This window comes from Mesoplodon bidens, assembly GCF_964165515.1.
Source record: "Mesoplodon bidens genome assembly, chromosome: 3".
Classification (NCBI taxonomy): domain Eukaryota; kingdom Metazoa; phylum Chordata; class Mammalia; order Artiodactyla; family Ziphiidae; genus Mesoplodon; species Mesoplodon bidens.
In genome coordinates, this window is record NC_138178.1 from 115,709,211 (window position 1) to 115,722,937 (window position 13,727).

The 13,727-nt window shown below is 38.4% G+C and overlaps 1 protein-coding gene across 1 annotated transcript in view; it reads left to right on the top strand.

The window, feature by feature from the left end:
- BRMS1L (BRMS1 like transcriptional repressor) overlaps window positions 1-13,727 on the top strand; it is a 46,116-nt gene that overhangs the window by 25,207 nt on the left and 7,182 nt on the right. Inside the window, exon 5 of the mRNA XM_081227826.1 lies at window positions 12,651-12,747. Coding sequence (XP_081083952.1) covers window positions 12,651-12,747 — 97 coding nt within the window. The remainder of the gene's footprint in view (window positions 1-12,650; window positions 12,748-13,727) is intronic.

The window sequence follows — 13,727 nt, forward strand, 5'->3', positions numbered from 1 at the left end:
TATAAAAATTGTGGAAGGAGAGTTTAGGGGGTTATAACATTCCAGGATGGCAGTTATTTCCTGTTAATGTTTTTAGGATCTTACTTTCCATAGTCTGTGCTAGAAGGCTATAGTCATTTGTAGATAACTTTTTTCCTTCCCTTCACTGGCTGCAAAAACTCTTCTCTTTGTTGTTGTTCAATTTCTCTACTGTGTGTCTCCATAGAGATTATTTTTCTCTCCTGACTTGGATTTGTTGTGCTTTCTGAATCTCAGAATTTGTTCTCTGTTAATTCTGGAAATTTCTCAGCTGTTAACTTTTCTGGTATTGTCTGTCTTCCATTTCCTTTCCTTCTGTCTTCTGGAACTGTGATTAGTCATCTATAAGGCCTTATTCGGTTTTTCATATTGCAATAATTAATTCATACTTTTATTCAGTAAGTCATTATCTGACATTCTTCAGAGCCTAATTCTGCTGTTTTTTATTTCTGCCAAACCTCACACCTTATTTCCTTATTTCATGATTCTGGAGGTTTTATTGGTAGCAATTATGTGAGCCTTGGACAGAGGCTGTAGCTCTTCAGATTGTATCTGCTTTTATTTCTGCTGAGTTGTTTCAGCCAGGCATCCTGGTATGCCAGCACCACATGACTGCTTTCTGCCTTTGGATTTTCTGGAAGATGCAGGGGTCTATATCTGAATCCCAAAGGTGTAGAAATCAGGCCCAAGATGACATATTTTCAGGGAAAACTTTTTTCCCCACTTATTGCCTAGGCTGAGACAGATAGATTTCTCTCAGGTGGATTTTTTCAGTCGCCCTTTTCACTAAAGGTAGTAACCCTTCAGGACCATGCAGGGATCCCAGTTCCCCCCAAGATCTTTCTCTTTTAACCAAATAGCCACTAAAAGTGATGCCTCTCCATTCAATAACCAGCAAATACCCTCAAGGAAACTCCAGCTTTATTTTTATTTATTTATTTATTTATTTTTAAACATCTTTATTGGAGTATAACTGCTTTAAAGTGGTGTGTTAGTTTCTGCTTTATAACAAAGTGAATCAGTTATATATATACATATCTTCCCATATCTCTTCCCTCTTGAGTCTCCCTCCCTCCCACCCTCCCTATCCCACCCCTCTAGGTGGTCACAAAGCACCGAGCTGATCTCCCTGTGCTATGCGGCTGCTTCCCACTAGCTATCTATTTTACGTTTGGTAGTGTATATATGTCCATGCCACTCTCTCACTTTGTCACAGCTTACCCTTCCCCCTTCCCATATTCTCAAGTCCATTCTCTAGTAGGTCTGTGTCTTTATTCCCATCTTGCCCCTAGGTTCTTCATGACCTTTTTTTTTTTTCTTTCTTAGATTCCATATATATGTGTTAGCATACGGTATTTGTTTTTCTCTTTCTGACTTACTTCACTCTGTGTGACAGGCTGTAGGTCCATCCACCTCACTACAAATAACTCAATTTCATTTCTTTTTATGGCTGAGTAATATTCCATTGTATATATGTGCCACATCTTTATCCATTCACCTGTTGATGGCCACTTAGGTTGCTTCCATGTCCTGGCTATTGTAAATAGGGCTGCAATGAACACTTTGGTATATGACTCTTTTTGAATTATGGTTTTCTCAGGGTGTATGCCCAGTAGTGGGATTGCTGGGTCGTATGGTAGTTCTATTTTTAGTTTTTTAAGGAACCTCCATACTGTTCTCCATAGTGGCTGTATCAATTTACATTCCCACCAACAGTGCAAGAGGGTTCCCTTTTCTCCACACCCTCTCCAGCATTTATTGTTTCTAGATTTTTTGATGATGGGCATTCTGACCAGTGTGAGGTGATACCTCATTGTAGTTTTGATTTGCATTTCTCTAATGATTAATGATGTTGAGCATTCTTTCATGTGGTTGTTGGCAATCTGTATATCTTCTTTGGAGAAATGTCTATTTAGGTCTTCTGCCCATTTTTGGATTGGATTGTTTGTTTTTTTTGATATTGAGCTGCATGAGCTGCTTATAAATTTTGGAGATGAATCCTTTGTCAGTTGTTTTATTTGCAAATATTTTCTCCCATTCTGAGGGTTGTCTTTTGGTCTTGTTTATGGTTTCCTTTGCTGTGCAAAAGCTTTTAAGTTTCATTGGGTCCCATATGTTTATTTTTGTTTTTATTTCCGTTTCTCTAAGAGTGGGTCAAAAAGGATCTTGCTGTGATTTATGTCATAGAGTGTTCTGCCTATGTTTTTCTCTAAGAGTTTGATAGTGTCTGGCTTTACATTTAGGTCTTTAATCCACTTTGAGTTTATTTTTGTGTATGGTGTTAGGGAGTGTTCTAATTTCATACTTTTACATGTACCTGTCCAGTTTTCCCTGCACCACTTATTGAAGAGGCTGTCTTTTCTCCACTGTATATTCTTGCCTCCTTTATCAAAGATAAGGTGACCGTATGTCCGTGGGTTTATCTCTGGGCTTTCTATCCTATTCCATTGATCTATATTTCTGTTTTTGTGCCAGTACATACTGTCTTTTTGTGTGTGTGTGTGTGTGGTACGTGGGCCTCTCACTGTTGTGGCCTCTCCCGTTGCAGAGCACAGGCCCCGGACGCGCAGGTTCAGCGGCCATGGCTCATGGGCCCAGCTGCTCCGCGGCATGTGGGATCTTCCCGGACCGGGGCACGAACCCGTGTCCCATGCATCGGCAGGCGGACTCTCAACCACTGCGCCACCAGGGAAGCCCCATACTGTCTTGATTACTGTAGCTTTGTAGTATAGTCTGAAGTCAGGGAGCCTGATTCCTCCAGCTCCGTTTTTCATTCTCAAGATTGCTTTGGCTATTCGGGGTCTTCTGTGTTTCCATACAAATTGTGAAATTTTTTGTTCTAGTTCTGTGAAAAATGCCAGTGGCAGTTTGATAGGGATTGCATTGAATCTATAGATTGATTTGGGTAGTAGAGTCCTTTTCACAATGTTGATTCTTCCAATCGAAAAACGTGGTATATCTCTCCATCTGTTTGTATCATCTTTAATTTCTTTCATCAGTGTCTTATAATTTTATGCATACAGGTCTTTTGTCTCCTTAGGTAAGTTTATTCCTAGATATTTTATTCGTTTTGTTGCAATGGTAAATGGGAGTGTTTTCTTAATTTCATTTTCAGATTTTTCATCATTAGTGTACAGGAATGCCAGAGATTTCTGTGCATTAATTTTGTATCCTGTTACTTTACCAAATTCATTGATTAGCTCTAGTAGTTTTCTGGTAGCATCTTTAGGATTCTCTATGTATAGTATCATGTCATCTGCAAATAGTGACAGCTTTACTTCTTTTCCGATTTGGATTACTTTTATTTCTTTTTCTTCTCTGATTTCTGTGGCTAGGATTTCCAAAACTGTGTTGAATAATGGTGGTGAGAGTGGGCAACCTTGTATTGTTCCTGATCTTAGTGGAAATGGTTTCAGTTTTTCACCATTGAGGACGATGTTGGCTGTGGGTTTGTCGTATATGGCCTTTATTATGTTGAGGAAAGTTCCCTCTGTGCCTACTTTCTGCAGGGTTTTTATCATATATGGGTGTACAATTTTGTCAAAAGCTTTCTCTGCATCTATTGAGATGATCATATGGTTTTTCTCCTTCAATTTGTTAATATGGTGTATCACATTGATTGATTTATTTACATATATTGAAGAATCCTTGCATTCCTGGGATAAACCCCACTTGATCATGGTGTATGATCCTTTTAATTTGCTGTCGAATTCTGTTTGCTAGTATTTTGTTGAGGATTGTTGCATCTATGTTCATCAGTGCTGTTGGCTTGTAGTTTTCTTTCTTTGTGACATTTTTGTCTGGTTTTGGTATCAGGGTGATGGTGGCCTCGTAGAATGAGTTTGGGAGTGTTCCTCCCTCTGCTATATTTTGGAAAACCCCAGCTTTAATATCATGTTAGCATGCTGGTTTCTAGCTCCTTGTTTATATTTGGTCCTTGGGGGTAATCTCTTATTTTCTTAAGGGATTAGCTATACCTTTAAAAAAGAGTTTTGTGGTTTTTTATCTAGAATGTCTGTCTAGGTGTGGTGGGAGTTTTATTTTGTTTTGTTTTTTGTGGATATCTAGTCTACTGTATTGCCATAAATAAAAGTCAATAATATATCTTCAAGTAATGTTTTTTACTTAGACAATTACATTGATATTCTTTCTCTTCCATCTTTTTTCATCTTTGAAAGTCCTCCCTTCTCCATAGAGATGCTAAATATTTACCTAAATATCTTGTGGTTTAGTTATAGCTTGCTGTTTTGTATGTTTAATACATAATTAATATTATAATTACTCTGTTTAATTATATAATTAATCTAAAAATACTCACTAGTAGTTCAAGGAAAGGAAATAAAGTTTGAATGGGAACTTACATTTAGAGTGTTATGTGTTTTACATTCATTCTCTCATTTTAATACTTACAACAACTTTATAGCATAGGAATTATCTTGATTTTTATAAATGGGTTAACTAAGGCTCAGAGAGGTTAAATAGTTTGCTTGGGGGTCACACAATTAATAAGCAGCAGACCAGGATTGAAATCCTTTGATCTTTCTAGTCATTCTTGCAGTTTACCATTAAATCTGAACTTGTTGTTCAGGGCTTTGTATCTGCTTGTTCCTTAGTTCTACATTTGACTCATATAGAAATAACCTGAGAGGCAAGGGAAGTGGGAAGAAGGAAGACACACTGACAGTTGTCAGAATAAAAGTTTGATTAGCAGCAGATAGAAAGGAGGGGCCGAGATCAGAGACTAGACAGGTTCACACAGGTATGCACATAGGGAGTGTGCCAAAAACCACACAGACAATCAGGCAGCAGATGGTTTGTGTCAAATTAAGGGAGAAAATCATATTTATAGAATACAACAATGTGCCAGGCACTAAGATGGGTGGAGATGCTTTATTTAGGTTATCTCATTTAAGCCTCCCCACAGAGCTGCAGATGAGTTTTCAGATGCGACAGCAGGTGGTAGCAAGGTCTCAGCCAGGCCCTTAGGGTTCAGGGTTAGGATTTCACTTCTTGAGAAGATTGGTGAGAGCTCTTCAGAGCTCTGATTTGTTTGGTTGTCTATTCATTTAATTATTTTTTGTTTTCTGATTGTAACATTAATAACTGTCTATTGAGAAAACTTGAGAAGTAAGTCTAAAGAAGAAAATAAAAGCAACCATAATCTACCAAGCATAAGTAATTACTGTTACTAAGTATGTGTGTTTGTATAATTGTTTTTCACATAGCTGATATGACTCTATGTATACTATTTTGTATCCTAACTTTTTTATAAGCAGCATTTCGTGAGCATTTCCTTATGGCTCTAAATACTTTTTTGGGGGGGTCATTTTGTGTTTTATTTTTTATTTTGAAAAATTAAAAAATTTTCTTCTAGTTTTATTGAGATATAATTGACATAGCACTGTGTAAGTTTAAAGTGTACAGCATAATGATTTAATTTACATACATCGTGAAATGATCATCATAATAAATTTAATGGACATTCATCATCTCATATAGATACAAAATTAAAGAAAGAGAAAAAAATATTTTTCCTCGAGATGAGAACTCTTAGGATTTGCTCTCTTAACAGCTTTCATATATAACATACAGCAGTGTTCATTATATTAATCATGTTGTACATCACATCCCTAGTACTTGTTTATCTTATAACTGGAAGTTTGTACCTTTTGATTGTCTTCATCCAGTTCCCCCTCCCTAAATACCCTTTTAAAAATCAGTTTTTACTGGGTAATGTGTGTACATATTTCTGAAGGCACAGGCTTATAATGAAAAACAGCAGTCCCTCTCCCATCTCCATATTTTACATCCCAGCAGCAATTGTCTATCAAAATCTTTTATCTACTGCTTCTGGAGTTTACCCTCATATTTCTAAATAATATCAGTTTTAGATATTACCTTTTGTTTTCCTATTATGAAAGCTGAGGATTCCATAATAGTTCCCCTCATTCTTATAATGATCTCATTCTTCTAATATTGTTGTGTCACAATTTTTGTTCTTATTGTAACTATAAATATTGTTACTGATCCAAGAGTTATACTTTGCTTCCCTTTTTGTACAACTATTTTTTTAACCTTGGAACTAATTGCTTCATTTATTGTTTGGTAGTTTTCTCTTTATTTACCAATTCTTCCCAGAGACTCCAGCAGATTTATGAAAACCCCCAATGCCATTTTCCGCGTGATCAAATGCATCAGGTAATCCATGAGACCCATTTCCTTCTGGAGTCCTCCCTCCTGGGAGCAACTTCTCCACCCCGGATCCCTTGTTCACCTGTTCCTTCCTGCTACATCCTTCAGATGCTTTCTAGGCCAGCTGCATCTCTGTCTTCAGGGGTATCTCTTCACCATCACCCTGGAAATTCCCTTTACATCTTTCCTGCTAGATCTTGTTTTCTTTTTTCAGTTTCATAGAGTAGCTTCTTGGGAAAAAGTGTACAGAAGTTAGTTGTTTGAAACCTCTTGTATTGGTTATCTATTGCTTTGTAATAAATTACTCCAAAATTTAGTCGCTTAAAACAATAATCAACATTTATTATTTCGCAGTCTCTATTGTCAGGAATTTGGGAGCAACTTAGTTGGGAGGTTCCGACTCAGGGAATCACATGAAGTTGCAGTGAAGAGGTCAGCCAGGGAAGCAGTTGTCTGAAGGCTTGAGGAGGGGCTGTAGGATCTGCTTCCCAAGTGACTGACTTCCGAGGCTGGCAAGCTGCTGCTGGTTGTTGGTTGGAAGACTTAGTCCCATGGGCCTCTCCACAGGCTGACTGAGGGCCCCCATGACCTGGTGACTGGCTTTTCCCAGAGTGAACGGGTCACGAGAGCAAGACAGAAGTGACAGCGTTTTTAATAACTTGGATTTCTGTCACATTCTGTTCATTAGAGATGAGTCACTAAGTCCTACCCACATTCAAGGGAGAGGAATTAGACTCTACCTTTTTTTTTTTTTTTTTTTTTTTTGCGGTACGCGGGCCTCTCACTGTTGTGGCCTCTCCCGTTGCGGAGCACAGGCTCCGGATGCGCAGGCTCAGCGGCCATGGCTCACGGGCCCAGCCACTCCGTGGCATGTGGGATCTTCCCAGACCGGGGCACGAACCCATGTCCCCTGCATCGGCAGGCGGACTCTCAACCACTGCGCCACCAGGGAAGCCCCAAGACTCTACCTTTTGAAGGGAGACATGTCAAGCATTTTGGACATGTTTTAAAAACCCTACATCTTTCATGTCCAAAAGCATCTTAACTCACAATTCAGAGTATGGAATTCTAGATGGTAAGTAATCATGTTTCCTCAGAATTTTAAAGGCATTTTTCCATTGTCTTCTAGATCCCAGTATTGCTTGTGAGAAGCCTCTTATTTTGATTCCTGATCCTTTGTACGTGACCTGTTTTCTTCCTGAATACCTATTTTTCTTTATCCTTGGTGCTGTGGAACAGCAAGATGATGTGCCTTGGTGTGTGTCTCTTTTCATTCATTATGAATACTCAAAGAAACCTTTAAATCAGGAAACTCATATCTTTAGTTCTGGGAAGTTTCTTATATTGTTCTTCTCCATTATTTTCTGTTTTCTCTTTTTGAAACTCTTATTGGTTGGCTGCTGGACCTCCAAGATTGATCTTTGAATTTTCTTATATTTCATATAATTATTACATATTATATAGATCTTACATATTTTTATTGTGCCTCCCTCCCTCCACCCCTCTCCCTTCATTTTTTTTTTAACTTTATTTATTTTTGGCTGCATTGGATCTTCGTTACTGTGTGCGGGCTTTCTCTAGTTGTGGCGAGCGGGGGCTACTCTTCGTTGCAGCGTGCGGGCTGCTCATTGCGTGTCTTATCTTGTTGCGGAGCACGGGCTCTAGGTGTGCGGGCTTCAGTAGTTGTGGCACGTGAGCTCAGTAGTTGTGGCACATGGGCTTAGTTGCTCCACGGTATGTGGGATCTTCCCAGACCAGGGCTTGAACCGGTGTCCCCTGCATTGGCAGGCAGATTCCTAACCACTGTGCAACCAGGGAAGTCCCTACCCCTCCCTCCCTTCATTCTTACTTTATTCTTTTTTAGAGCATATTCAACTTTCTCATCCACTCCTTTTACTAAATATTTTATTTCTATTATGTATTTAATTTCCAAGAGCACTTATGCCCTCTGATTACTCATTTTAAAATATTTTTTCTAACTCCTGTTCTTTCCTTATGGGTGTAATCGCTTTCCTCTTTGGGTATTAAATGTAGTTGCTTTGAAATTTTTTTCTGTGTCTTGGCTTGTGTCTGTTTCTTCATACTTCTTTTTTGTTTGTCTCTATGTCTTTCATTTCGATGCTTTTCACCAATAACTAGTCACCTTTGGCCATCATTCATATTTAAGAGTGAGTCAATACAATCTGCCTGTGTGCAGAGCTTGTCAGCTGCTGAGCTGTGGAAGTTTTCTTCTCACTGGTGAGCCTACCATGATGAAGAGGGCTTTCTGTCTCTAGGGCTTTTCATGTATTTTCCCCCATCCAGACCCTCCTTCATTTCTTTCTAGATTTGGAAGTATAACTCAGACTTTTCAGAATATTCCCCCTTCTCTCATATTCTTTCTTTATGAAGTGCACGCATGTGTGTAGTGTACATAATGCAGGTCTTGGGGTTATGTCTCAGTTTAGTCACCACATTCAGAGATTATGGCATGACATTGTTCCCCTTCCTTTGTTTGATAACTACAAGTGTGGTTTGTTGATTTACTTTGTACATATTTTTGTTTATTTCATTATGTCTTAGGGAAGAGAGAGTTTATGATCTGGGTTCATTTGTAATCTTACTCTAGCAGTTTCTCCCTACTTTTTGAATTCTGAATTTTTGGTGTCTGCAGAGTAGTAGTATGGATGTACAATAATTTATGTAGCCAGTACTCTATTATTGGTTTTTACTTTGTTCCTAGTTTTAGGCATTACAAGTTTTGCTGTTGTGAGCATCCTTTTCCATACAGCATTGGTCGAGGTTGTTATTTCCTTAGGATGGAATCTTCAGTGTAATTACTAGATCAAAGGATACAATCAGTAAAGTCCTCAATACTTGTTTCTAAATTACTTTCCAAATTGTTGAGTTGGTTTATATTCTCAGTATCAGTTGGCATTGTTTATTATACTTGAAAAGAATGAAACAACTTTGCCAAGTGAAAAATAATATCACATAATGCACATTTTAATTTGCAGTTGTGTTTTCTGTCTCTCTTTTTGGCCAATTTTGGCAGTGAGTATGGATAGTATTTAGATTTTTCTTACTGATTTATCCATGCTTGTTTAATTCCATCTTATGGTTATTAGGGCTTTGTTATGTTGTAAGTATTTTTTTATTGCCTTCCTCTTACTTTTGTTTGCTTTTTAATGTGTTTTTAATTTCTGTGTGTATAGTTTTAAAAAATAACTTGTCCTTCTAATTTTTGTGCTTTGAAAGACTTCTTTCACCCCAACATCAAATAAAGAGTCACCATCTTTCCTTTAGTTCTTTTGAAGTTGATTTTTTTTCTTTCTTTCTTTATTTTTTGCGGTACGCGGGCCTCTCACTGTTGTGGCCTCTCCTGCTGCGGAACACAGGCTCCGGACGTGCAGGCTCAGCGGCCATGGCTCACGGGCCCAGCCGCTCCACGGCATGTGGAATCTTCCCGGACCGGGGTACGAACCCGTGTCCCCTGCACCGGCAGGCGGACTCTCAACCACTGCGCCACCAGGGAAGCCCCTCTTTATTTATTTTTTGGCTGCGTCAGGTCTTAGTTGCGGCACACGGGATCTTCATTGAGGCATGCAGGAACTTTTTGTCGTGCTGCGCTGGCTTTTCGTTGCAGCGTACGGGCTTCTCTCGTTGTGGCGGGTGGGTCTTCTCTCTCTAGTTGTGGTGCGCGGATTCCAGAGTGCATGGGCTCTGTAGTTTGTGGCACGTGGGCTCTCTCATCGAGGCACGGGAGCTCAGTCGTTGTGGCCCGTGGGCTTAGTTGCCCCATGACATGTGGGATGTTAGTTCCCTGACCAGGGATTGAACCCACGTCCCCTGCATTAGAAGACGGATTCTTTACCCTTGGACTACCAGGGAAGTCCCTTTCCTTTAGTTCTTTTAGATTTCATTTTGTAAATTTAATTCTTTAGTCCATTAATTTTTTTGTATAACATGAGGCAAAGAACCTGAGTTTTTCTCTACATAGTTAAACTTATTTTTCTGTTGTCATTTATTGTCATCAGGTTTCCAAATGATTTGAAAAGTCACCTTTTTCATAAAATTTCCCATAACCAATGGGTCTATTTCTTGGCTTTTAAATTCTGTTCTGCTTATCTTTTCATTCCAGTGCATCCCACTTTTAAAAGAAATGATTGTAGCTTTTTAATATGGTTTGCTCTCTGGTAATGCTAGTCTTTGAAAATCTCCGAGGACTCCATTCCAGGTTGGGAACTGTGAGGTGCCTAAGTCATGGAACTGCCGAAAGGGAGTTGGTTCTGAACCCAGGCCAGGGGGAGACGAGTACAAACACGGAACCTTGGAGCCACTTTCCTGGGGCTCCCTGGCATTGCCCTGATGAGAAGGAGCATAGGTGTCAGCCTGCGAAAGGGCTCAGTGAGCAGGTTCACTAATAGGTGTGGAGGTTGGAGGGTTGTGAGATTTAGAAGCCAAACATGTAATTATAATTAGTAATACTTTAAAAAAGCTAAGTTACCTATTGACTATAGAAGCCTCTACAGGCACCAAAACAAGGGAGTTTGGATGCCTCTTTCTTTTCTAGGTATCTTTTAGCTGCTTCATTATGACTTTCCTTCTCAGGGAAAGTTGTTGAGGGGTTGGGGATAAGGGAGAGAAGATCAAAGAAATAACAGTGAGGATAGGTTCAAGGCACTTCTATTTGTATACTTTAAAATATACCTATTATATTTTTAGAGATGCCTTCAAAGCTTCAAACATTTTAGTCCCATTGTGGCTTTTTTAAAAAAATTATAAAGAATGATTGGTAGGTTTATTTTAGGATTTCTGCTTGGCCTAGGGCAAATTTATCAATGGAAAGCAAAGAGAATGCAGCAGTTAAACTTCCATACTCTTTTTTTAATATTAATTTTTATTTTTACTTAAAAGTGTTTTTTAAATTGAAATATTCTTTTTTTTTTTTTTTTTTTTTTTTTTTTTTTGCGGTACGCGGGCCTCTCACCGTTGTGGCCTCTCCAGTTGCGGAGCACAGGCTCCGGACGCGCGGGCTCAATGGCCATGGCTCACAGGCCTAGCCGCTCTGCAGCATGTGGGATCTTCCCGGACAGGGGCACAAACCCGTGTCCCCTGCATCGGCAGGCAGACTCTCAACCACTGCGCCACCAGGGAAGCCCTGAAATATTCTTAAAAGCAAAAGCTTTATCAATCCTGCTTAGCATTCGGAGTCATCTTTGGTTGGAGAATCCGGCTCTATTTATAGCTGTCACACGATCTTGACTGTGGCCACAGCCTGCTCTCCCTTTTTCTCTGCTACATAACATTTCCCAATTCTTGTAATACAATGTAGATAAGGCTAGAATATCTGTAAGACTTTACCAAAGGCAGAGGGGTAAGTAAAAGGAAGTAAGCATAGAGAGTAGCATGTAATGAGGTAATTTTTCATATGAGATCTAGTTTTAGTCTTCTTCAGCTTTGCTTTCTCTCTAGCTCCTGGATTGCTTCAACCTGACAAAAGCCATCTTTTCTCTACCACTCAGGAGAACCTTCAAGCATGTGTAGACTCTAAATTTCAAACCCAAAAGAGAGGACTTCATAACTGACACTGGGAATGCTGAAAATGGGCATGGCTTATGCCATCTACAAGAAATCATCACTAACTGCCTTCCAGTGGCCTCTATGAGACAGTCATATCTAGCTATATCTGGCCCAATAGGCAATATCCTTACTAGAGATAAGCATGTGGTGGGTGGGTGGGAATCTGTCATAGCTTTTTATATAGTAAATCTATATATTATACTGATGTGCATTCTATGGCTTTTAAAATAAGGGATACAGTGGGCTAGAACTAGTAGACCTGGATTCTAGTCTGATTTACTAGTGAACAGTCTTGTCTCTTAGCAAGTGATTTAATCTTTCTGTAGTTTTGTTGAAAGATTTGGATATAATTAATCTGTAATTTTAGGATTTTGACTATAATTGAATTGTTTAAAATAATTGTAAAACTTAGATTTGAATTTTTCTCCTGGTGATATATTAGTCTATTTTAATATGATTCTGCAATATTAACTTGGAATTGTTCTGATGAGAAAAAATGATCCATTTTATAATGATATACTTTATAGGACAAGGTCTCCATTGTGGTACAGGTGGGACCTACTTATATTTAAAAGGGGCCATGGGAGCTTACTATGAGTTTTTTTATAAAGTAAATATTTGCCTCTTTATTTATCACGTATAAATTTAGATGTTCTTAAACAATTTGATTTTATATAGTTCTCCCTATATTTAGATTCTGTATTTTCTAGTGTTAGTTTATTCATATATTTGACATTGTATCATTGAAATTTTTAAGTTGAAATTAGACAAAAACGCCATATGTTAAAATACTTTAAGAGTGAGTTATTTGGTACTCTTAGTTAAGATAGACTGATTTGTTCTTTCTACTTATGTGTGATCTGCTTTTTTTTTTTCAGAGTGAAAAGCTTTTGTTATATGATACAGTGCAGAGTGAACTAGAGGAGAAGATAAGAAGGCTTGAAGAGGACAGGCACAGCATTGATATTACCTCAGGTGAGGGGAATGCTGTGACTGTCATGTTTAAGTGACACTAAACCTTTGGTTTACTGAGGTGTCTCGCTGTATGTAGTCTCCTGTACATATGTTATGTAAATGAAGTGTCCTAATGAGAGAGGAAGGGGCAAGACTGCTAAAGAATTTGTTATGATTGTGATCGTTGCTTTGATTTGGACTCACACTTCAGAAAGACGTAGAAAATGGAGCACATGAAAGGGAACAAAATAGAAGTGAGACAGGAACTATAGGCATAAGATAGTATACTACAAGAATAGTAAGAATATTATTATAACAGAATAGTATTGGAAGACAGCTGTAGTATATGTTCTTTCCTCTAAGCCTTGAAAGACTGTCATGTGGAAGAAGGAATAAAACCCTTTTCTCTTTGGTCCCACACAAACTAGGACAAATGGATGGACTTTCCAGGGAGGCAGATTTTTGTCTCAGGAAAAGGAAATACTTACTACTCATTAGATCAGTCCAAAGTGAAATGGCTTTTTCAGAGGCACTGTGGAAAGGCTTTCTACACTGGATGGAAGATTTACTGGGTTATCCTATCGTTCTTGCATATGTATTATTTTACTTGTTATAAATTCTATTTCTCTGGTATAGAGTAGGCAGAGTGGACAAGCTGAGCTCTAATGCTGCATTACTTGTAGTTGGGTGACCATGGGTGACAGTTACTTTAGCTTTTCTAAATCAGTCTCCTCCTATAATTGAAGTAATGAGACTATCTGCCTCAGAGGTAGCTTTGAGGATTAGTCGAGACCATTCATACTATGTATATTTAACAAAGTGCCTGATATATATTTATCAGTTATTAGTCACTAAGTGCCAAGTTGAATTTTGCTCTAATAAAAGCAGAGGAAAATTCAAAATATATAACTGCTCATGAAATTATATATAGTCATATATATATGTATAGTATACACATATATACAGTATATAAACATAGACACCAATGAATTTTGCTACTA